General features: G+C 66.4%; 10 protein-coding genes across 10 annotated transcripts; 5 read left to right on the top strand and 5 right to left on the bottom strand.

Moving 5' to 3' along the window:
- The first annotated feature begins 117 nt into the window (after positions 1-117).
- FA09DRAFT_330082 (LSM-domain-containing protein) lies at positions 118-1,308 on the top strand. Its single transcript, XM_025742456.1, has 4 exons — positions 118-225; positions 361-429; positions 486-601; positions 967-1,308. The coding sequence occupies exons 1-4, from the start codon at positions 156-158 to the stop codon at positions 1,150-1,152; spliced, it is 441 nt and encodes a 146-aa protein (XP_025598198.1). The 5' UTR covers positions 118-155; the 3' UTR covers positions 1,153-1,308.
- On the bottom strand, positions 1,179-4,366 carry FA09DRAFT_308432 (mitochondrial carrier). Its single transcript, XM_025740579.1, has 8 exons — positions 3,237-4,366; positions 3,096-3,182; positions 2,892-3,040; positions 2,060-2,834; positions 1,677-2,007; positions 1,571-1,621; positions 1,422-1,513; positions 1,179-1,363 (listed from the first exon to the last, which is right to left on the bottom strand). Exons 1-8 carry the CDS (start codon positions 4,234-4,236, stop codon positions 1,296-1,298), a joined length of 2,553 nt encoding a protein of 850 aa, XP_025598197.1. The 5' UTR covers positions 4,237-4,366; the 3' UTR covers positions 1,179-1,295.
- A 337-nt stretch (positions 4,367-4,703) lies between these two features.
- FA09DRAFT_330081 (general substrate transporter) lies at positions 4,704-6,991 on the bottom strand. Its single transcript, XM_025742455.1, has 5 exons — positions 6,776-6,991; positions 6,472-6,598; positions 5,522-6,415; positions 5,246-5,463; positions 4,704-5,190 (listed from the first exon to the last, which is right to left on the bottom strand). Exons 1-5 carry the CDS (start codon positions 6,927-6,929, stop codon positions 4,895-4,897), a joined length of 1,689 nt encoding a protein of 562 aa, XP_025598196.1. The 5' UTR covers positions 6,930-6,991; the 3' UTR covers positions 4,704-4,894.
- Positions 6,992-7,024: 33 nt separating this feature from the next.
- On the top strand, positions 7,025-8,501 carry FA09DRAFT_32542 (hypothetical protein). Its single transcript, XM_025741167.1, has one exon. The coding sequence runs from the start codon at positions 7,120-7,122 to the stop codon at positions 8,176-8,178; it is 1,059 nt and encodes a 352-aa protein (XP_025598195.1). The 5' UTR covers positions 7,025-7,119; the 3' UTR covers positions 8,179-8,501.
- A 262-nt stretch (positions 8,502-8,763) lies between these two features.
- FA09DRAFT_330078 (S-adenosyl-L-methionine-dependent methyltransferase) lies at positions 8,764-10,183 on the bottom strand. Its single transcript, XM_025742454.1, has 8 exons — positions 9,688-10,183; positions 9,563-9,632; positions 9,471-9,509; positions 9,358-9,417; positions 9,166-9,301; positions 8,987-9,107; positions 8,909-8,921; positions 8,764-8,851 (listed from the first exon to the last, which is right to left on the bottom strand). Exons 1-8 carry the CDS (start codon positions 10,141-10,143, stop codon positions 8,826-8,828), a joined length of 921 nt encoding a protein of 306 aa, XP_025598194.1. The 5' UTR covers positions 10,144-10,183; the 3' UTR covers positions 8,764-8,825.
- Positions 10,184-10,870: 687 nt separating this feature from the next.
- FA09DRAFT_330077 (hypothetical protein) lies at positions 10,871-13,066 on the top strand. The gene is made up of 5 exons (XM_025742453.1): positions 10,871-11,462; positions 11,519-11,755; positions 11,809-11,944; positions 11,999-12,239; positions 12,293-13,066. Exons 1-5 carry the CDS (start codon positions 11,259-11,261, stop codon positions 12,942-12,944), a joined length of 1,470 nt encoding a protein of 489 aa, XP_025598193.1. The 5' UTR covers positions 10,871-11,258; the 3' UTR covers positions 12,945-13,066.
- Position 13,067: 1 nt separating this feature from the next.
- Positions 13,068-14,759, bottom strand: FA09DRAFT_330076 (iron permease FTR1). Its single transcript, XM_025742452.1, has 5 exons — positions 14,437-14,759; positions 13,716-14,356; positions 13,588-13,663; positions 13,335-13,534; positions 13,068-13,281 (listed from the first exon to the last, which is right to left on the bottom strand). The coding sequence occupies exons 1-5, from the start codon at positions 14,665-14,667 to the stop codon at positions 13,167-13,169; spliced, it is 1,263 nt and encodes a 420-aa protein (XP_025598192.1). The 5' UTR covers positions 14,668-14,759; the 3' UTR covers positions 13,068-13,166.
- Positions 14,760-15,872: 1,113 nt separating this feature from the next.
- FA09DRAFT_330074 (multi copper oxidase) lies at positions 15,873-18,828 on the top strand. The gene is made up of 14 exons (XM_025742451.1): positions 15,873-16,322; positions 16,418-16,492; positions 16,552-16,575; positions 16,631-16,761; positions 16,822-16,938; positions 16,992-17,055; positions 17,114-17,129; positions 17,191-17,504; positions 17,557-17,599; positions 17,653-17,834; positions 17,886-18,235; positions 18,288-18,327; positions 18,386-18,526; positions 18,577-18,828. The coding sequence occupies exons 1-14, from the start codon at positions 16,149-16,151 to the stop codon at positions 18,757-18,759; spliced, it is 1,854 nt and encodes a 617-aa protein (XP_025598191.1). The 5' UTR covers positions 15,873-16,148; the 3' UTR covers positions 18,760-18,828.
- A 495-nt stretch (positions 18,829-19,323) lies between these two features.
- Positions 19,324-20,971, top strand: FA09DRAFT_32366 (hypothetical protein). Its single transcript, XM_025741096.1, has 7 exons — positions 19,324-19,484; positions 19,540-19,603; positions 19,657-19,767; positions 19,819-19,958; positions 20,009-20,119; positions 20,176-20,376; positions 20,431-20,971. The coding sequence occupies exons 1-7, from the start codon at positions 19,461-19,463 to the stop codon at positions 20,929-20,931; spliced, it is 1,152 nt and encodes a 383-aa protein (XP_025598190.1). The 5' UTR covers positions 19,324-19,460; the 3' UTR covers positions 20,932-20,971.
- On the bottom strand, positions 20,730-21,900 carry FA09DRAFT_360722 (hypothetical protein). Its single transcript, XM_025745263.1, has 2 exons — positions 21,520-21,900; positions 20,730-21,458 (listed from the first exon to the last, which is right to left on the bottom strand). The coding sequence occupies exons 1-2, from the start codon at positions 21,771-21,773 to the stop codon at positions 21,011-21,013; spliced, it is 702 nt and encodes a 233-aa protein (XP_025598189.1). The 5' UTR covers positions 21,774-21,900; the 3' UTR covers positions 20,730-21,010.
- Between the last annotated feature and the right edge of the window lie 95 nt (positions 21,901-21,995).

The raw sequence follows: 21,995 nt of genomic DNA, 5'->3' as shown, positions 1-21,995 counted from the left end.
GCCGCATGCACCGTAAGCGCCGCCGAATACAAGTGCGGGCCGTAGTCCGAATTCAACGGGTCGCGCGGCGTGCCAAATCGCCGCTCCTGCCGCGCCTCTCCACACCTGCCTTCCCACCTCGATCTCTCCTCTCGTTCCGCAACGGCATCGCAGCGATGGATCCGGACTCCATCCTCGCACACGTCGCATTCACCACGTCGGGCTCGCTGGTGGACTGCATCGACAGTGCGTCGCCTTGCGCGCTGCTGAGAGTGCATCTGCTGATCTAGCTCCCTTCCGATCGTCTCTTCCTCCTTACCCGCTGCTGCTCACTCCACACGCACGTTGCTCTGTCCGCTCTGGCTTGGCATACGCGAGCAGAGAAGGTGCTCATTATCCTGAGAGACGGGCGGAAGCTGATCGGCGTCTTCCGGTCATTCGACCAGTTCGGTATGTGCTTGGCCGCTCTACCCAACCCGCAGCGCTGTCTGACGGGCATGGACTAGCCAACTTGGTGCTGCAAGATGCCGTAGAGCGCATTGCCGTCGGGAACCGGTATGGCGACATTCCGCGGGGGCTGTTCCTCGTGCGCGGAGAGAACGTGGTGCTGCTGGGCGAGATCGTGAGTGCTTCTTCTTGTTGCCAAACGGCGGGCTGCGTTGTGAAGGGTGCAGCGAGCGCCGTCAGAGGGTGGAGAAAACGACGAGCTGCAGCTCTCGGACAGGACGAGGCAAGCAGATACTGCTGGTCGCGATGCGCTGGCTCAGCTACTCTGTGTGCCTGACGTTGCTCTGCGGACGCCTGTGCAGCGCAAACGACCGGCGCCAGCGCGGACTGGTCTGCTGCGGTGAGCTGCGGCGCTCCAGCTGCCGGACCTGTGCCCCTAGCACTTGCGATGCAACGCCCGCGCCAACATGGCCCTGCTGGTGGCCTCAAAGCGGCTGCCGCGCCACAGTGCCGTCAGTCAAGTCACTGACGCACGCTCAGGACCTCGACCGCGAGGACATCCCGCACCCGGCCGCCGTGCCATTACCGCCAGCGGCGCTGCCGCAGCTGATGGCCGCGCACAAGGCCGACGAGGCAGCCAAGCGCGTCGCACAGGCTACGCGGGAACGGCTGCTGCGCGAGCAGTGCGGCTTCTCGCCGGAGGGCACGGAGGGCGACGGGTACTGAGCGCAGCAGACGCACGGCGCGGTGGTGGACTGGGATGATCTATTAATCATTTGATGGAGCAGCGGCGGCGGTGACGCCAAAGGGAGTGTGGGAGAGAGAAGAGAGCAGGATAGTAGAATAGGGCGAAGGGAGAAGATGAAGCATTACTGCACTCCGAGATGCCGCTTGCTGTGCTCGTACACAACGTAGGAGATCGACACAGCCGGCACGACTGGAGGAAGGCAGAAGGGCGTCAGCTGCAAGCGCAGAGAGACAGCGGCGCGACGCACCCTTTGCTAGTGTCGGCACTAGGCCGCGGTAGAAGCCCTTGACACCCTCGGCCGCGTACGTGCGGCGCGCGACGTCTGCGAAGCCGGTGTAGCTGTGTGCGTCGTCAGCGCCGGTTTCGCCTGGTGCAGAAGAGGAGAAGCATACGCACGTCTGTGGATGTGCTGGCGTGCCTGCTGCTTGCAACCGCGTGCGGACGAGGCTGCGAGACGAGGCGGTCAGCTTCATCGCATCGCCAGACAGTCTGCAACACGCACTTGAGAGGGTACACAGTCGTGGCGCCCACACTGCCCGACACGCTGCCGAATGCCAGCAGTGCCAGCACGCCAGGCTCCTCCTTGCCGGTGTAGCGAATGTAGAACAGCTTGATGCCCTCGAACGTCGACATGTCGATGGCCGAGTACGGAAACACGCCGATCAGGCCAGCCGTCAGGCCGCGGTAGTAGGTGCGGATGCCGCCGGCGTTCCACATGTCTCGCGCGGTGGCGCGCACGAGGGCGTTGCCGACGAGACGAGGCGCGGACGAGGGCGCAGAGGAGGACTGCGACGACATGAGACGCGTCTTGAGCGTCTCGACAGGGTAGATGGCTGGAGGCTCCGAGTCAGCACCAGATGCGAGATGCGACGCAGCTTCACTCACCAAGCTGGCTCGTGATGCCACCAATGCCTCCGCTCACGAAGCGGCTCACGCCGCTGATGTCGCGCGAGTCGTGCACGCCGTCGACGTACTTGGCAAAGGCGCGCTTCGACATCTCGTAGCTGAGGAACTTGATTGCGCTCTCTGGGAAAATCTTGACGCAGTTCAGACCGTTGCCGACCCAGAAGGACTTGAGGCCGCCGCCGTCGCGGTAGAGCGCGCGAATGGCCTCGCCGAGCATGCTCGCGCTCTTTGGGCCGCCGACGACGGCCTTCAGAGGCGAGGCAGACGACGAGGATGCCGAGCCGGTCGTGATGAGGTAGATCTTCAGACGGTCGAAGGGCGCCGTGGCAGTGCGCGACACCGCGCCGGCGATGCCGCCTGCGAGAAGGAATTTGACGGCGACGTCGCCATGGATCATGTCCGAGTCGTCCTCCTCTTCTTCCTCCGACGCGGCCTGGCCCGCCGACGCCGGCTCGCCAGCAGCCTTCGACGCGGCGTCTTCCGCAGCGGGTGCAGTCGCAATGGCCTTGCCCGTGCCCGAGCCAGTGCCTGCGCCGCTCGTGGCGACCGTATTGCTGCTGTTCGAGCTTGCGCTCGCATTTGCGCCTGCAGCGGCCTTCTTGCGCTCCTCGCCGGCCAGGCTCACATCGCCGTCGAGGTTCACGGCCGTGGCACCATGCCGCTCCGCGCGGCCCCAGTTCTCGCTGAAGCTGGCAAAGATGCCCTTGGCGCCGAAGAGGCCGAAGGCCTTGCGCACCTGGTAGAAGCGGTAGATCTGTGCCAAGCGTGTCAGTCAAGGCAGAGGCGCAGAGACTGCGGACAGCGCACGCACCTCGTTGACGCTGGGTTTCCGCGGCAGCAACAGCAGGTAGTCGCGGAACTGCGGAAAGGAGATGCTCTCTGGCCGCGCAGACTGGTAGCGCGACGAGGCGGCCATGCTAGCGACAAAGTCCTCCAGTGCCGCTTCGGGTAGCTCGATGCCTGATACAGCGGCATGAGCATCGCGGCGGCATGAGGCGGGAGCTGAATTACTCACCAGCGCGGTCCAGCGCCGTGCGGATCTCGGTGTAGTCGAGGTGCATGTCGCCGTTCTTGTCCAGCTCCGTGAAGATGGCATACAGCTCTGCCAGCATGCGTCAGCCCATACGCCTCTGAACGGCCGGCTGATCACACTCACGGCGCTCCTTTATGTCCGAGTACCGCAGAAAGCCCTCCCACTCGATCATGCGCTGCCGCCGGCCGCCGTCGTCCTGCACATCCTTGCCCATCTCCACGTGCCGGTCGCGCTCGCGGTCGCGGTCCCGCTGTGCGGCGCCGACGGCCGAGAGGCCCCACACGCCCGAGCCGACCCAGCCTGCCTCTCCCTCGTGATCCGAGCCAAGATCAGACTGCGGCGAGGAGGCGCTACCATTTTCTGGCGGTGTCGAGGCCGGGCCAGAGGCGGCGCCAGAGGACGAAGAGCCGGACGCGGCGGGCGAGGATGAGGACGAGCCGATGCCGAACGTCTCTGCCCAGCTCTTCTCCGGCTTCTTCTGCTCGCCCTTGGCGCTCGACGAGCCCATGAATGGGATCCAGGCGGTCCAGCCGTCGCCGCACTCGCTGCGCTCGCGCTCGTGTTCCCGCTCCAGCTCGGCCCTGCATGCCCGGCACTGGTCGAGCAGCTCGCTGGCATAGCTCTGGCGCGGCGCCGAGACGCCCTGCTGTTGTTGCTGCTGCAGCTGTGCCGCATCCTCCAGCTCGCCGTCGGCGCGGCCGGGCGGCGCCATGCTGCCGCGTGCATACTTGCCGCCGGCGCCCAGGCGCGCCCGTGAGGCGCTGCGGTGCCACTCCTGCTTAGCCCGTCCATCGGCCAGCGCCGAGGCGTCGGGCGCATCGAGCAGCACGTCGAAGAGGCCGCGCAGGCGGATCAGGCGAGCCTGCGGCGGCTCCTGGGCGCGGAACTCCTCGAAGGACGGCACGCGGCGGCGCGTGGGCCGCCGCTCGAACGCAGACGACGCGGCAGACGAGGCCGTCGAGGAGGGCGAGAGATGCGAGGACCACAGGCGCGTCGATGCCGCCGTCGGCGAGGAGAGCGGCGAGGCCGAGGTGCTGCCGGAATACGAGGCGGCGGCGGGCGCAGAGGGCCCGGCTGAGGGGTTGGCCGAGGCGGCGCTGGACGCGCCGCTGTCCGGCGGCATGACAGGCAGATGAGCGATGTGCGCTCGAGCCGCGGTGATGGAGAGGTGCGGTGCTGCGGGCGAGACGGCAGGCTGAGGATGGAGTGAGCAGGAGAGGTGGTGCAGCACGGCAGGCGTGGTCTGGGCGCGGCGAAAGGAGGCGCGAGGTGGAGCCGAGCCAGCCGAGCCTCGGCGGGCCGCCCGTGCTGTTTGCCTGCCAGCGCGCCGCGGCATGCCGTGCGGCTAATAGAAGATGAATCTGCGCCTGAATACAACTCCACACCTGCCGCATACAACTTCTGCACGCGCCGAATACAGCCACTGCAAGCCTGTTTTCGCCTGCGGCACGCGGGAGCGTGGGAGCAGCCGGGACGCGCCAATGTCGCCCTCCTCACTGGCTCTCGCCCCTCCGAGCTCACTTGTCGCTCGTCACTCGGTGGCGCAGGCATACCAGACCGAGCAGACCAGAATCAGACGGGTGTTGGATGCAGCGGTACTGATTGATTCGTAGCTGGAGCCCCGGAGCAGGTATGAAAGTACATTTGACGCAAGCGGGAGAGGTGGGAAGGGGATGGACGCGCGTCTCGTCCCGAGGCGTGGACCGTACGATCGAGCCTCCTGGACGCACCAGATGCAATGTGACAAGGAGAGCAGCGAAAGGAGACCCTGAAGCTTGCCCTTAGAGCTCGCTGTGGTTCTTCTTCTTCTGCCACGGCAGGCCGCTGAGGGTGTCGCGGTTCTGCGCGCCCGTCGTCGGCATCCACTTGCCACTGTTCCACGGCTTGATCGAGCGGTCCTCGAACATCTCGTCGACCTGCTCCAGAGTGAGGCCCTTGAGCTCGGGCACGATCAGGAAGACGATGATCGCCGCGGTGAAGAGGATCGAGCCGAAGATGAGCATGATGAAGGTGCCGTACTTCGAGGCGACCTTGTTCGAGAAGAAGGAGAGGAGGAAGTTCCAGAGCCAGTTCGTCGCTAGAGGGACGCAGAGTGAGCGTGAGAGCATCAGAGAGAGGGAAAAAGGACGTACCAGAGGCCAGGGAGATCGACTTGGCGCGCAGGTGCTGCGGGAAGAGCTCTCCGCACAGCGCCCACGGCACGGGGCCCCAAGTCATCGAGAAACCGGCAAGGTGGATCACAGCCGCTGCAATGAACGCTCTACCACTTGCGAGTTGCGACGAGTTGGGGGTGACACCGGTGGGTGCGAGGGCGTAGCGGCCGAGGAAGGCGACGATGAAGGCGCATGATCTGAGAGTTGGACGCGTCAGCTTCGAGCCGCGCGATGCGCACGGAGCACACGACTCACCCCTCAACGATGGCGCCGGTGATGAGCATCTTGCGGCGGCCGATGCGCTCAATGAGGTAGAGGGCCGGGATCGTGCAGATGAGCGAGACGATGCCGAAGATGAACTGGATCTGCAGCGGCTGCAGTGCGACGTTGGCGCGGCTGAAGAAGATCGGACCGTAGTAGTAGTAGAAGTTCTGGCCGTTGAGCTGCTGCAGGAGCTGCATGAGCATCGCCGTGCCGGTGCGGCGCCACATCTGGTTCTTGCGCGAGAAGCAGAGCGCGTAGGCGGTGAAGAAGTTGGTGCCGGCAAACGCGTCGGCCTCGGCGCGGATGCCCTCGGCCATGTCCTCGAAGTCCTGCTCCATGGCGGGGCTGCCGCGCAGGCCCGCGGCCGTGTTGTCGAGCGTGAGGCCGCGCATGTTGGCCATGACGCGGCGGCAGTCGTCGTCGCGCTCGCGCTGCAGCAGCCAGCGCGGCGACTCGGGCAGCGGCAGCATGAGGGCGATGAGGGCGACGGCGAAGAAGATCTGGAAGCCAATCGGGACACGCCAGCCGACCTGGTCCTCGTTGCGGTTGTTGCTGGCCCACGTGATGCCGTACGAGACGCAGATGCCGAGGATGATCATGAACTGGTAGCAGCTGATCATGAGACCGCGCACGGCCTTGGGCGCCGTCTCGGAGAGGTAGAGCGGGCAGAGACCGGAGAGCGCACCGACGCCGAGACCGGCGAGCACACGGCCGGCGTACAGCTGCTCAACGTGGGTCGAGGCGGCGGTCTGCACGACAGCACCGGCGAGGAAGAAGAAGGCCCAGATGATCATCGAGACCTTGCGGCCCCAGCGGTCGGAGACGGGCGCCTGGGCGAGGGCACCGACGAAAGTGCCGACGCTGAGCGTGGCGGTGATGAGGGAGCTGCAGGACAGGGTGTGAGCAGGCCGAGGATGCAGACAGAGGACTGGAATACGCACGAGATGTCGTCGGGCAGCTCGAGTCTGTTGTCGCGCGCGACGTACACGCCGCCGAAGCGGCGCACGAAGTCAGGCATGACGAGGCAGCCGGAGATGACACCGATATCGTAGCCGAAGAGGAAGCCACCTGGAAGGGACGAGCGTCAGTGGGATGCCGTCGAAAGAGCGGGTCGCGCGCCGGAGCAGGTGCAATAGATGGCGACGCGGACGTGTGCGCGCGCGCGGCTGGCGCACTCGCCATGCACGCGCGCCGCGCCGCGCGCAGCCCTCCTTCGCTCCCTCACCACCGCCCACTCTCACTCACCCATGCAGATGGCAAGGCCGAGCAGCAGCGACCACGTCGTGATCTCGCTGGCGGCGGCGCGCAGCACGGGCGCCGGCGCCTTCTCGTCGACGGGCGAGTTGGTCTTGTGCATGGCGCCGTACGCCTTGTCCTTCTCGGAGCTGTGCGTCGACATGGTGGGCGCGCGCAGAGGCTGGTGGGTGCGGCGGGGGCTGGGAGTGGACGCGGAGGAGCGAGGTGAGTGCCGGTCCGGGCGGTCGGGTGTTGTGTTGCGGTGCGGGGAAGGGGAGGGCTGTGGGACGAGGAGATGCGGGGAAGCAGAGCTGGATCGCGCTGCTTAAGAACCTGACGGCGAGCGGCCGCGCATGCAGCAGCGCATCCGGACCGGCGCCCGCACGAGCGAGGCGCGCGAGAGAGCGCCGAGACAGCGGAGCTGCAGCCGTCGGGTGGCTGTCGCGGCAGCGGCGCAGAGGAGCGCGCGCTCGAGGAGGAGGCGCGCCGCACGCCAGGCGTCTGCGCAGAACAGCGGCGCTCGCGGGGCCGAGCAGGCGCGGGCATCTGCGGCGCTGCAGCAGCATGCTGCTCGACGGCATCCGGCGCTTTCGGCGCGCAGCCCGGAGCCCCGCGCTGTCATGACGCAGCAGCGCAGGCCAAGTGCCTCTCGGCCTTGCTCTTGCATCTCAGCCTCTCCGCTGCGCTCTGGAGCAGCATGCAGCCACGCGCTGCAAACACGAGAGAATGCCGAGCGAGGCACGCTAGGCGAGGCCCTCCGGCCATCGCACAGCAGCGCCGCTGCGCTGTGCCGTCCTCGCCGCACGCAGCGCAGCTGTGAGCGCAGCATCAGCATGCCTCCTGTGTACCGCATACTAGCTTCTCTCGATTGGGCCTGCGCCGGCGCGGGCGCCGTGCATGTGCGGGATGCAGTAGAGCTCAACACCATGCGCAGCATCATCTGCGCCGCAGTTACGCCCGCCAAGCTGCGGGGTTGGCGCGGCGTACCTGACAGGCCAGCACGCTCGGCCATGTGCATGGCCGATGTACAGCGAGTGTGTCGCGACGGCGGAGGAGCAGCGACGCGGGCGGCGCGTGTGCTGTCCTGCATCTCTGCCGCTGGGATCCTGCGGCGGGGACGGAAGTCAGGCGCATGCGCAGCCTCGGCATTCTCGTCTGTGCCGCAGCAGCATCCACGCGGCAGTGCCCGGGCGCCAGGATCTCCGGCGATCTCCTTCGGCAATGTCGCCCTCGTCTCGCCAAGGCAGTGGGCGAGTGGCTTGTCAGGCGCAAGACTGCGGAGAGAGTGCACAGGAGCAGTGCAGCATGGCGTCATGCACGCGCGTGCCTCGTCCTGCTGCTCCTGTCGCATCCTGCCCCAGATGGACGGCGATGCAAGATGCAACTCCTACTCCCCGCCTCGGGTGCTGTGACGCTCAGCAGCACTTTCAGCGGCGTGACCCCGAGGTCGCCTGCGCTCAACATGCGGGGAACTTGTTCCTCCGCGCAAGTGTTGCTCGGCAGCGCAGGCATACAGGGTCCGCATACGACGACAAAGCCGCAGCAGCCGCCACGAGGAACGTCCTTCCAACTCCCGCACTCCCGCGCCTCCTGACACATGAGAATTGCGGCCGTTAGCCGCTTCGTCCGGCCGCCACGTGCCTGAGCTAAGGGCAGGGCGGTGCCTGAAGACTGAAGCCACGGCCTCGGTCTTCTCTGCCCTCTCTGCAGGCGACGCTGCGTCCACGCGCTCTCTCCCTGGGGCCTGCTGGCGCACGCGGTGCAAACCTTGTGCTCCACCCCGCAGCAGTGCAACCGGTATGCCGCTCGCTGTCGCCGGCCTATGTCACCGCTCCGCCGGTCCGCTCGGTCAGCTCCGCGTTGCCAAGACTTGCTCAGCCGGGAATGTCCAGCTAGGAAGGTGGCTCCCGCGCAACCCTGCAGCCTCGTGCTGGGAAGTGTCATGCGACTGAGAGAACGAGGCGTTGCGGGGCTCCACAAGGTGCACATTCCCTCCACACAGCACACGCGACCTGTTCTTCTCCACGGGGTCCAGCATCAGGCATTCTATTGTTCGGCTCTACTTCTTGCGGTAAAGGTGCAGGTCTGGACGCGGATGGAGAGTCAGCAGGGCCGGCAATCTCTGCTTCTCGGCGTGCTCACCGGTGCGGTAGGGCTGCAGTTCGCCGGGGAGTGGAAAGTTCAGCGAGGGTCTGTGCGGGCGCTGCACGGGACACGCACGTATTCGAAGGTGCCCTCCTCCTTGTTGATCCACGTCTTCTCCGTCTTCTCATCGGTCAGCAGCTTCTCGACGTTCGCCGCAAGCTTCTCCTGCTCGTCCTTGGGCGACACGGTGATGTAGCTGGAAGGAGGGCAACATGAGCAGGTGGACGGCACGGACAGCGCCTCTATGCGCGCACCTCTTGCTGAGGATGCGGTCCTTGACGCCCTCGACAGTGGTGGGGATGGTGCGCGTCCAGTGCTGCGGCTCGAGCTTCTCGAAGGCGGCCATGGACGGCGAGTTGTTCGTCGGCTCGCGCCAGTACATGTGGCGGTCTAGGCGCGGAGGTGAGCAGAGCAAGGGTGCGTGGATGTCAGACGCGCTGCCTCACACTGCGGAGTGCCAGCCTCGTACACCTCGTAGAGGTCGCGGACGCCGCCGACCCATGCCGCTGCAGAGCTGGTGTGAGTGTGCGCTAGAGGAACGCTGCGCAGAGACACGCACCGCCGTCGCGGTCCTCGAGGTTCCACAGCAGCGCCAGCACTGTAGCCGCGTCAGCATTGGAGCGCAGATCTGGCATCCTCACGCAGGCTCACCGCCGCCCGGACGCAGCGCCTTGGCGCACTCGGCGATGGCGCCGTCAAAGTCGCGCGTCCAGTGCCAGGCCTGCGCACGCTGATCAGCCGCCAGAGCGCCCGCTAGAGTGAGCTGCGAGGCTCACCTGCGCCACAAGGACAATGTCATTGTCGCTGCCGGCGTCGAAGTTCTCAAACGAGCCCTCGATGCACTGCACCTGGGCGTCGCCGGCGGCGCGCTCGGCGAGCGGGCGCACGGCCGTCTCCCAGCCCTCGCGCATGCCCGCGCTCGGCTCGACGGCGGTGAGGCGCTCGAGGCGCGCGCTGCCGAGCGTGTCGAGGAGGACGCGCGTGCAGATGCCCGTGCCGGAGCCGAGCTCTGCAATCTTGAAGCGTGCGCCTGCGGCCACGGGCGGCTGCGGCGCGGCCAGCAGCGCCTCGATGGCCTGCGGCGGGTAGCTGGGGCGCGCACGGTCGTACAGGCCCGAGGCGCCCGACGCGTCGAAGCCGGAGCGTGCAAGCGGATGCATTTGCGTCATGCTGGCAAAGGCGCGCGTATGTGTGAGGTGTGTGAGGAGGCGAGGCAGCAGGACCCGCTGCATTTATAGGCGAGGCGCGCGCGAGAGTCAGAGTGTGGGGTCTGGAGGCGCAGATGCGCGCCCCAGCTTGGCGTGCGTGCCGCGCTGGCGCATGGCGCAGCCGCCGGCCCAGCGCGGGGAAGGCGTGCGCGGCATTACCGCCGTGCCCAACACCGGCGCTTCGGCCCGCGCGCCGAAGCGTCCGATGCGCCGCCCCGGTCCGGAGCGGCGGCGCTGAATCACGTGCCCTCTTGCCTCACCGGCTGGCAGCTGGCTCCCTCTTCACGGCGAGCAGGCGGCATGTGCGTGACACTGGTTGCTCTTGAAATCTCATGCCAAGTGTAACGGATCAGCTGGCAGAGCTTCATAGACGTCGGCAGAGTTGATGGTCGCCTGCGGCGCTGCGTTGCGCCAGAGGCACCACGTGTGACCGGAGAAGGACGTGCCGGGCCGCAAGTGCCCCTTGACGGCGCCCTTGCCGCAGGTTCCACTTGTTTGCGCTTGGCTTGCAATGCAAAGGCTGCAGGGAGCCAGCCGTGGCCATGCGTGGTACGTCTGCTGTTCCGCACGGGTGGAAGAAGCGGACCCATCGGGCAGAGACCGGCAAAGGCGCGGGGAGAAAGGCGGAGATTTGACGTTGGCGCAGCGAGAGGGAGGCGCGGCTGACTCGGCGGAAAAGTTCCCACCCGCCGCGCGCGGATGTGCCGCGCGCCGCAACAGCAAGCCACTCTACTCTACTCGACTCGCTTCGCCTCGAGCCGGGCCGCCAAACGCTGCTGCCAAACGCCTCCACAGCGTGCCGGCGCCACGTCTTCTTTCTTCGCACACCCACCATCCCGTTCCACGCACCTCTGACTCACACATCCACTGCCTCCGGCACGCACCCATCCGAGTCACCTCCAGGTCTTTCACGCCCACACCGCACCACGCGGCCTGCCCGCTGCCGGGCGTCAAAAGGGCGCTGCGCCGCGGGCACCTGGCGCTGTCGCCGCACTCGCGATACCCGCGCCTGCACGATCCTGTCCTCTGTCTGCGCCAGCCAGGAGCACACTGCCGCACACGCGCGTCCATACCTGACAGCGCAAGCTGCCCGTGTCAGCACTTTTACCGCAACGCGCTAGCCCTCCGCTTTCGCCGCCATGGAGCTCGCTCTCGAGACCTCAGAGGCGCACGTCTTTCTCTGGCCCGGCTCGACGCCGGACGCCGAGGGCGTGCGCGACTCGGCGCCCAAGGACGATGCTGTGCTCGTCGCCTTCGTCGCGCTGAGCATCCCGCCGGGCACGACGCCGCCGAGCAAGATCCAGGCGCTGACGCTCAACTTTGAGGCGACGGAGAACATCGGCGTGAGTCGGCGATAGGCGACATGGGCAGTAGGCCACCTGCTGAGACGCGCACGCAGTTTCCGAGCGGCTTCTACGAGACCAACACGCCCTTCTCCGTCAAGATCAACTGCGAGCAGGCGGCCAACATGCCGCTCAGCTCGGGCAAGGTGTATCGCTGGGAGTTCCCCATCCGCGTGCCGCACGACTCGCCGCCGTACGAGCGCTGCAACTCGGGCCGCGTGTACTACCGCCTCTCGGCAAAGGTGACCTTTGCCGGCGGCCTGCTCAAGAAGCGGCCGCTCGTTGCGGAGAAGGTGAGCGAGCCTTGACACTGCGCTGTAGCATTGCCGTCTCACACGCGTCGCAGGACATGTTCTTGATCACAGTGCCGACGCAGGACGGCGTGCTGGACTATGCACGGAGCCACGGCTCCTTTGCCGAGCACCTCGGTCCGATCGCCATCGTCGTGCGGTCACAACATCTGACTGTCGGCGGCTATGCGCGTGAGTGCCTAGCCCTCTACTCTGATCAATCGCCGCTGACGCGGCTGGCCTCAGGTCTCGCTCTGTCTCTGCCATCGCCGTCGCCGACACTACAGATCGAGTCTGTTGCCATGTCGCTGGTGCAGCACACGGTCGTCAAGTCACGGAAAGGCACACCTGCTGCCGCAGAGGCAGCGCGGCCCGAGCGGCTCAACTTCTTCACGATCGACGCTGCCGAGATGCTCTCGAAGAAGACGTCCGACGGCGCGTATGACGGCAGCTGGATCGCGCGCTTACCAAAGGATGATGTGACCAGGTGAGTGCGGCCGGTCGCAGCCGCAAGGGCACGGCTCACCCTCTCTCTCACAGGCCAAGCACGTTGCCGAACAGCAAGGCAGCCATCCGCATCTCGCACACGCTCGAAGTGCGCATCGTGTTCCGGCCTGACGCGAGCGCGCCCGACGCCAAGCCGCTGGTCTACTCGGCGTCGTGGAGCGTGGTGCTGCCGCACTGCTGTTGTCTGTGGCGCAGCCTGCGCTTGCCGACCTACTCCATCTCGGACCCGGACCCGGTGCCGGAGCGCGGCCGCGACGACTGGCAGCCGGAGAAGTACGCCAACATCCACGTCTCGCAGTCGGGCTGCGCCTGCGGCGAGACGCTGCAGACGCTGCTCGAGTGGGAGGACGAGGCGGACGACGACCAGGCGCTCTGCACCACGCGCGCCATTCGCGAGGACATGCACGCGCAGTGGATCCGGGAAGGCCCGGGCTCCGTGCGTGCCGCCGCAGCGACGCATCTGCAGATGCGGTCCCGCGCCGCCAACGGCCGGCGAGCGCCCGGCGCAGACGACGAGGAGGCGCAGCCCGATGCAGCAGCCGCGGAGGACGAGGCTGCGGCGCTCGAGAGTGCCCTGCGTCTGCCGGAGCAGCTCAACGAGACGCCCGAGGAGCGGCGCGAGCGCGAGCGCCGCGCAAAGGAGACGCAGCAGTACGTCAGCGTCGAGGACTACCAGCAGCCGTGAGACAGCGTTCAGCACCGCACCACACATTCGATATCACGGGAAAGGAGACGATAGAAAAGGGACCTCTCTGCAACGCCGCATCTGCACCAGCTAACCAACCAATGTCACGCCATTCTGCCATCGCCTCAGCCCGCCTCGTGTGTGCATGACAGATACGATTAGGAAGCACTCTGAGACTCTGGCCGTGTGACGCGGGGACCCTTGCCTTCTGCAGGCGCTCATCTAGGCGGTCGAGGCCGCCCGCGGGCCACCACGGACACGACGCACCGCCTTGCCGAGGCGGCCCTCCTTCCACGCTGCGTAGACGAGGTAGGCCGTGATGGCGAGCCAGTAGAAGCTGTGGATGTCACGTCAGCAGGTGTGCAAAGGCCAGCGAACTGCATCACTCACACATATGCCAGCACCGAGCCGAGCGTGGCGGTGTTGTTCCAGCCGACGAGGGCGTTGAGGATGGACCAGCCGCTGCCGCCGCTGTTCGTCTCGGGGTTGCAGCAGTCGAGGTGCCAGACGTAGCCGCGGTGGTAGTACGAGCCGGGGCCGTCGCCCGACTCGGCCGCCGAGCCGCCGACGAGCTGGATGTAGCTGTAGAACTGGAAGCAAGGGGTGAGATGCGGCGGTGCGCAACGGCGGATGCTCGACTCACCTGCAGGTAGTAGACGGCGCGCGAGGCCATGCCCGAGGCGATGAGAAGCAGCGCGCACGTCGAGACGAGCAGGAAGCTGAGACGGATGGTGAGCCCATGCAAAGCCGAGGCCTGATCGTCGTGCTCACATGCGGACGTGCTTGCCGACCGTGCCGGCACGGAAGATGAGCCAGCCGCAGAGCAGGCCGACGGCGATGCCCACGATGGCCGGCAGCGGGATCGACGAGGCTGGCAGGCCGAGCGAGACGCCGCCGATGAAGACGACGCCCTCGAGGCCCTCGCGCAGCGTCGTGACGAAGGGGATGAAGAAGATGGCCGCTGCACCTCGACGGTTCTGCGCCAGCGGCGAGAAGAGCTCCTTGGTGCGCGTGATGAGCGAGCGCTTCGCCGGCGGAGCGGACGTGGCGAGCGTCGGCAGCGTGGCCGCCTCGTTGCTCTTCTCCTCGCCCGGCGAGCCGCCGCTGTGGGACTTCTCGAGCACCGGGCTGTGCGCAGCGTCCGAGCTCGGCGCTTCCGAAACGGCCGGCTGCTCGGTCTGCGGCGAAAAGGCGCTGCGCAGCTTCTTCTGCCACTTGGCGCGGCTCTTGTCGGCGCGCAGGATGGCGAGCGACATGGGCGTGATGAGCAGCACGGCGATGAGGCAGAAGATGCCCTCCCACAGCTCCTCGGCCTTGCCGTAGAGGTCGTTGGCCTGCGTGTAGAAGACGGCGAGGAAGGCTGCGCCGATGGCAAAGGCGACGGCCAGTCCAGAGAGGGCGCCGAGGATCACCTGCGAGCCAGAGTCAGCCACGAGCCGCTGGCGCTGCGATGGCGCTCCGCGGTGTGTGCCAGCCTGCCTTGTGCACTCACAATCTTGCGCAGCCGCCGGATCAGCGTCCGTGCCTCCTTCTCGCGCAGCTCATCGGCGGCCACGTCGCTCTGCTGCGTGCTGGTGGGCGAGTCCTTGGTCTTGTGCAGCACGAGGCTCTCGAGCATGCCGCTGAGGATGCCGATGACGAGCGACGCCTCGAGCGCCTCGCGGAAGGCAATGAAGAAGATGGCCGGCGCAAAGACCTTGTTGCCCACGGGGCCGCTCGACATGCTGGGCAGTGGAGTGCGGGAGGGTGAAGGAGTGTGGGAGGTGGTGGGAAGGAGCGGAGGGAGCGGAGCAGGTGTGCCTTGACAAGTACAAGGCCCGGCCGGCCTCTCTCTCGCTCGCCTCTCCTTCTCACGCCGGTGAGCGACATTTCGCCAGCCGGCCTGACGGCGCTGCACCGCTTGACGGCGAGTGCGGCTCCGAGCGAGTGCGGCCGGCGCTGCAGCGCTTCAGGGCCCGCCGGTGCGCTAGCCTCGCCCGCCGCACGGGCACGGCGGCAGTCTGATGCTTCATCAGATAAAAGCGCCTCTCGAGCGCGCCACACGCGACCCGGACACTCGCGAGCCGCCGGCGGGGGCGCGCCAAAGAGCCGGCGGCAAGAACACGCGCCGGTCGGCCGAGCGCGGCTGCGGCAGCGGCTTCTGCCCGACCGAAGCGCGGCGAGCGCGAGAAGATCAGGCGAGCGAGGTGCCATCCGCATCGACGCCGCCATTTGCGGCCTGAGACCGATGGGAGGAGAGCTGCTGGGAGCAACGATCGAGGACGATGCATGCATGGCCAACAGCGAGCAGCCCCAGCATCAGGAGCGGAGGTGCGTTGTTTTGGCCTGCTGGCGGCAGAATCTGCTCACGCGCGTCCGCAGCCGGCTGCCGGGTGATTGCGATGCATCGGCGGGCCGCCTCCTCGCATCGCAAGCTCCGCCGCTGCGTCCACTCGAGATGCTGCAGCCTTGTGCATCTGCCAAGACTGTCGAGGCCTTCGAGCAATGATGATGGGGTGAGGTCTCCACGATGACCTCGAGCAGCAAGGCTTGCAGCGAATTCGCCCGCCCGCAGCATGGAAGCCACGCGCCGCAGCCGCTTCCGCAGCCGCGGCGAGGAGATGCCGCCGGGCGCTAGGCGCGCGTGCCTGGGCTGCTGGCCGCGCATCAGCACACATCCGCCGGCAGTGCGCCACTCCAGGCCCTCATTGCTCCTCCCATGGAATCGGATCAGCACTCTCGAGCGCATCGATGCATAAAGAGCTTCCATCAGGAGGCAGCACGCGGCGAGGCGGCCTCTTGTGGGAAGGATGATGCGTGAGGATGGCGACCGGCAGGCGTCGGCAACCGCGCGCAGAGAGATCTGATTAGCCGCTGCAGGAGCAAAAATCGCGCTTGCGCCGCGCGCTCCCTTTCTCCGCTCTCGCCGCCTGCGCTGCGGCTGGAGAGCCGCTTCCGAAGCGGGCCGCCGAGGGACGGCACCTCGAGGAGCCTCGACCCGGCAAGTGTCACCTTGCCGGGCGCTGCAAGCTGATGCGGCTGGGAGCGGAAGTCGGCCACGCCGGCCGTGCCGTGTCGGAGCCGCTGGGACATCATCAGCCTGCATCACCTTCCGTTCGCAGCGCTGCAGCACGCTCTCTCGCACCACGACCTCCTCCACCGCCAGCCGGTCTCCCTCTCACTCCTTCTCCGCTCCTCGGTCTCTGACAGCGAGCAGCAGCCGCCATGCGCTCGCCTCTTACTCTGCTTGCGGGCGCTCTCGCCGCGGCGCCTGCCCTCGTGGCCGCCGCTGATGTGTACAAGGACTGGACGGTGGGCTGGGTGAACGGCGTGAACCCGGACGGCATGATGGAGCGGCGCGCGATTGGCGTGAACGGACAGTGGCCGCCGGAGATCATCGTGAGTGGCAGAGACAGAGGAGCGAGCAGCGCGGGGCATGGGCTCGCGCACACGGCATCGCCTGCGCGGGACCTTTGCTGAGACTGCGGCGCCAGAACGTCAACTCGACCGACGTGGTGCGCATCAAGGTCACCAACGACCTGCGCGATGGAACAGGCACTTCGCTGCATGTGAGTCTGCTGCGCTCAACTTGCGGCTGGGCCTCAGCTGACCGCGATGTGCCGCGCAGAGCCACGGCATGTTCTTCAACAACGTGTGTATGAGGGAAGCGATGTGCAGGGAAGGGAAGCTCATGAGACCGCTTGCAGACCGCATACTGGGATGGCGCCGTCGGCGTGACGCAGTGCCCGATCCCGCAGGGCCAGAGCGTCGTGTACGAGCCGCTCAACAGCCCGACGTCTGCGGCTGGGCGGAGGGAGCAGTGGGGCACCTTCTGGACGTGAGTCGAGACCTGCAGGCCGAGGAACGGCAGCCAGCTGACACGAGGTGTCTGGCACAGGCACGGCCACTACAAGGGCCAGTACGTCGACGGCATGCGCACGCCGAATATCATCCACAACGCCGCCGGCGAAGTGCACAAGTACGACGACGACTACACCATCATTCTCGCGGACTGGTGCGTCGATGGAGGGCTCGGGGAGACAGAGCAAAGGCTGATGTGCCGCGCAGGTACCATGACGAGCACGACTTCCTGCTCACCACGCAGTTCCTCAACGACCGGAACCCGACTGGCGTGAGTGCCAGAGTGCGTCGAGACGCTCGTGCAAAGCTGATCCTCTTGCTCTCTCCAGGCTGAGCCCGTGCCGAGTGCGTAGAGAGAGACGACCAAAGGCAGATTGGCATGCCCAGGCGCTGACTGCGTCCACAGAGTCCCCTCAGGTCTACTTCGCCCACACGAGCAACGCCAGCACCGTCGCCTCGTACCTGCCGGGCTTCAATGAGAACGCCACGCTGCCGTTCGTGCCGGGCAAGACGTACCGTCTGCGCCTGATCAACATGAGCGCTCTTGCCATGTACCATTTCTGGATCGAGGGCCACGACATGCGCATCATCGAGGCCGACGGCGTCGACACGCAGGAGCTGCCCGTCGACGCTATCACGATCAGCGTCGCACAGCGCTACTCCATCCTCGTGACGGCGCGTAACGACACGGCGCAGAACTGGGGCATCCACGCCAACATGGTGAGCGGCTGAGACAGATCGCGGCTCAACGATTGCTGACATGCGCTCGCAGGACCCCGACATGTTCGACGTCGTGCCGGATGACCTGCAGCTCAGTGCGTTCCGCCTTCGCTCTGCGCCTGTCTGGTCGCTCACATCTGTCTCTCAGACGTCACTGCCACGCTCGAATACGCCAGCGGCCAGCCGATGGGCTCCGACCGCGCCGAGCTTGAGGCGTACGAGTACTTCGACGACACCAAGCTCGTGCCCTTCGTCGCCGAGGCCATGGAGCCGGCCGATGTGAACCACGACCTGAATGTCGTCTTCAACACGTACTCGGACGGCAAGAACGTGAGTGAGCCCGTCACGCCGCACGCTGGACACGCTGACATCTTGCTGCAGTACGCCTCCTTCAACAACGTCTCCTACGTCAGCCCGATGACGCCGACGCTCAACACGATCTCGAGCATGGGCGCACTTGCAAACGACGTGGCCGTGTACGGCCCGGCCACCGGCGCCACCGTGCTCAACCACATGGACATGATCCAGCTGACCGTCTTCAACTGGGATGCCGGAACCCACCCCTTCCACCTGCACGGCCATCACTTCCAGGTTGTGCACAAGGCGATCGACGTCACGTCCGACGATCCGGCGCTCAACCCGCCGTTCGTCGAGGGTCAGGAGAACCCGATGCGCCGCGACACCGTCACGATCCACAGTACGGGCTCCGCCACGATCCGCTTCCGCGCTGAGTGAGTGCTGCGTTGCCCATGTTTCTGCAGCAATGGCTGATCTTGTCTTCAGCAACCCTGGAGCGTGGTTCTTCCACTGCCACATCGACTGGGTGAGTCTAGCCGAGAGCATAGGCCTCGACGAGTGCTGACGCTCGCGCCGTACCGCAGCACCTGTCCTCCGGCCTGGCTGCCATCTTCATCGAGGCGCCGATGCTGGCGCAGCAGCAGCTGACGCTGCCGGGCGACCTGCAGTCGCAGTGCGCAGCGCTCGGCATCTCGCCCACCGGCAACGCTGCCGGCTTCAACAGCGTGAGTCTCCTCCTGCGACTTCCACGCACCTGTGCTGACGCCCTTCGCAGACGACGAACTTCGCCGGCCTGCGCAAGGAGCCGACGTTCCTCGAGACGGGCTGGACGCCGCGTGCCGTTGGCGCCCTCGTGGGCTGCATCATCACGGCGCTCATCGGTCTGGCCACGGTCGTTGCATACGGCCTGATGGGCAGCGCCGAGGACGAGGAGGAGGAGACTGCCGCGGACAAGTGATGTGCGCCGCGCTTCCACCCGGGTATATGCGACTCGTCACGGGCTTCACAACAAATCAATGCTTTCTCTATTTCATGTGCCTGGTGAAAGGTGTTGCTTGGATGCATCAGAGATTGGCAGTGCGAGGGTTGGAGTGAGCAGTTCGGGCGCATGTCTGCCCACACGCGGCGGCGCGCATGCCGCCGCGCGCCTCGTCGGGCCAGCTGCGCGCGCGTTGCGGCTTGCCTTGCGACCGTCATCCTCTCCAAGCCTGCGTACTGCTACTGTCAGCTCTTACGTGTCGCCTCTTCACCCGCTTGCTGTACTCAACGCATACACGAGCATGCCGCCTGCACCCGCCGACGTGCACGTCGGCAGCAAGAGCATCCACCTCGTCCGCGTCGAGGACGTGCTCCTCCACATAGACGTCGCGTTCCGCACGCTTGAGCCTGCCAACGGCGCCGCAGCGTCGCAATCGCATACAAGCGGCGCTGAGAGGCCCGTGCAGCTCAATGGCGGTATGCTGGCTGTGAGACTGTCCGCGTGCGTCGAACCTCCGAAGCAGAGCAAACGCCGGGCGGCTGGAGTATCACGGGCTTCGCCGTCGGTCAGTCCCCGCGCAAGATCGACTTGGCCTCGATACATGCTCACAGCGTGTTCAGAACGAAGCTGAGGAGTGGAGTCTCTCAGGAGCTGAGCTCCTCGCGTGCCCGCTCGCAGACATGATGGCGTCTTTCTTCAAGCTGGCGAGCTCTCAAGACGCGGTCTGGTCTGCTGCGCTGACACGCTGTGGGAGCGCAGAACGCCTCCGCCTTGCGCCTGCGAGATCCTCGTGTCAGACCGTGCGATGAGCGAAGCATCGAATGTACGTCGACGGCACGATGCAGCAGCAGCTCAAGGCTCACAGCCTGCACGCAGTGAGCGCTGGCGGATCCTCGGACGGAGGCTCGTCTGAGGCGCGCACCACGCTGCACTGCATCAGCGTGACCTTGCGCTTCGAGTGCCGCACGAGGGCTAGCTCAGGTCGCGGTGAGTTCCTTGGCTGGGGTCCGCTGCATAGCGCAGCTGACCTGCTACCAGCAGCACGGCATCTTCGGGCAGGGCTTCTGTCGTCTGCAGCGCCTGCGGCACACTGGGCCGCGTGCCAGAAGGCGCTGCTGCTCCTTGGACAAGAGATGGCGCAGTATGGTGGAGCTCTGTTCAACAATGCGCTCGCTGCAGTGAGCACCGCACCACGGCGATGATCGAGCACATCTGACCTGGCCCTCAGAGGTCTCGAGCGCTTCGACCGTCGCTAGCGAGCCTGTCATCGTCTCTCAGCAGCATCTGCGTCGCCTCCTCGTTGCGCAAGCCCAATGGCAAAGTCGCAAAGCTCGTCAAGGTGCGCCCGTGCTGCACGGCTCAGTGCGAGACACGCTGACGCCGTCGCGCCCGCAGTCCGTTCTGGCACATGCTGAGCCGCAGTCGCAAGGACAAGCCGCTCGAGAGCGAGCAGCACGACGCCTCCTGCGATCCGCCTCGCTGCATCAGAGGAGCCGGTCGCAGGCAAGCACCCGCGGCGCTCTCGCCATCTCTGCGACGCTCCATCACGGACTCGCTCTGCTCGACCAGCGCTTCGTCAATGGGAGCACGCTGCCTGTGGGTCTTGCGCGCTGCTCGAGAAGACTTATTGCTGATGCACGTCCGCAACAGAACGCTCTGCTGCCCGTCCCGCTGCCGCCACTCTCAGAGGCAGCCGCTGCCTCGTCATCGCCTGCACCGCTCGCGCTTCGCGAGAAGGCCCCTGCTCTCTCGAGCGCGAGTCGCCTGGACAGCGTGCAGGACGACTTCCAGCTGCTTCTCGATCTGTCCTCCGAGCCTTCCTCGCCACTCCATGCGTCCCATGCGGCTCCCAGCAGTCCAGCGCTTCAACCGCCCGGAAGCAGCTCCACGCCGGGGGAGCACGCACTGCACCGACAGCTTTCGAACTGGGCCAGCATCACGGACGCATGGGTCGAGCTCGAGCCAGACGACTTCGAGACTCTCCACGAGCTGCGCGCCGCCATGCACGAGTCGCATGCATCGCATGTGCTTGCTGTGCATCAGCAGCGAGACGATGCGCAGGACGCGTGCTGCAGCATCGAGAGCCTCGCTGCGCCTCTCTCGCTGGACGAGCTGTCGGACGACACGCTTGTTTGCATGACACTTGACTGAGCGAGCAGCCTTTTCCCGCATCGCATTGCGATCCACCCGCCTGCAATCCCACCCGTGATACTCCTCCTGCAGCGCCCCACTACCGTCTCTCCGAGCTGTCTGAGCGCGACGAAGCCGGTGATCTCGAGCGTGTTGGGCTTCTAGCGCGACGCGGCGGCGGAGTGTCGTAGTCGCGAGCTCTGGCCGGGCCAGCACTGGAGCTACGCGACCTCGAGCGCGATCTGGATGAGGCCGAGCGGTCGCGAGAGTCTTGTCTCCGGCGGCGCGCCGGGCGCGAGTCGTCCGAGTCCGAGCCGGAGCTCGAGGACGGGCTGCGACGGCGGCGCCGGCTGCTGCGCTTCCGCCGCTTGCCGTCGCCCGATGAGCTGCTGCTGTCCGAGTCCGAGTCGCTCGACGAGCTCGAGGAGGAGGAGCTGGACGAGGACGAGGAGCTAGATGCAGCCCGCGCAGCCTTGGGTGCAGCTGTGCTGCTCTCTGCGGCTCGCGCGGCCGCACGCGAAGCCAGAATCGTATCTGCTGTGCCGGCACTACATGACGACAGCTCTCAGTCAGAAGCTGCAGCAATCTCTGAGCAAACGCTGCACTCACATGTCCTCCGCCTCCGGCGGCTTCACCTCCATCGTGCGCTCGAGCTTTTTCTGGATCTTGGGGTCGTTGAAGGCCTGCGAGCGCGTTGGGCGCGGCACGTAAGGGCGTGCGTTCTTGCACTCAAACGTCGCATGGCCAGGCTTGAGGCACTTCTGGCACACACGGCTGCCGCCGCCCTGCGAAGGCCCACCGCCGCCGCCGCTGCTGCCGCCGGGCCGACCGCCGCGGCCTTGGCCGATGCGCGAGGGGTACATGGCGCGTGGATGAGAGCGAGAGCTGGCGGTGCGCTAAAAGTGCAGGTACGCTGGTAGCGGGAGTGCGGGCCAGAGTATGTGGCGTGCAGGCAGTCGGCGAAGTGCAAGCAGACGCAGCGGGATGATGTGGAGAGGAAGCAGGCGAGTGGAGCAGCCTCGGCTGCGTCCTTTGGCGCGCGTCGCGCGAAAAGAACTTGGAAGCGCGGCGCGCGCCGCGCCGAT

Source organism: Tilletiopsis washingtonensis, assembly GCF_003144115.1.
Source record: "Tilletiopsis washingtonensis strain MCA 4186 unplaced genomic scaffold FA09scaffold_11, whole genome shotgun sequence".
Taxonomy (NCBI): Eukaryota; Fungi; Basidiomycota; class Exobasidiomycetes; order Entylomatales; genus Tilletiopsis; species Tilletiopsis washingtonensis.
This window is presented reverse-complemented; position numbering and strand designations above follow the sequence as displayed.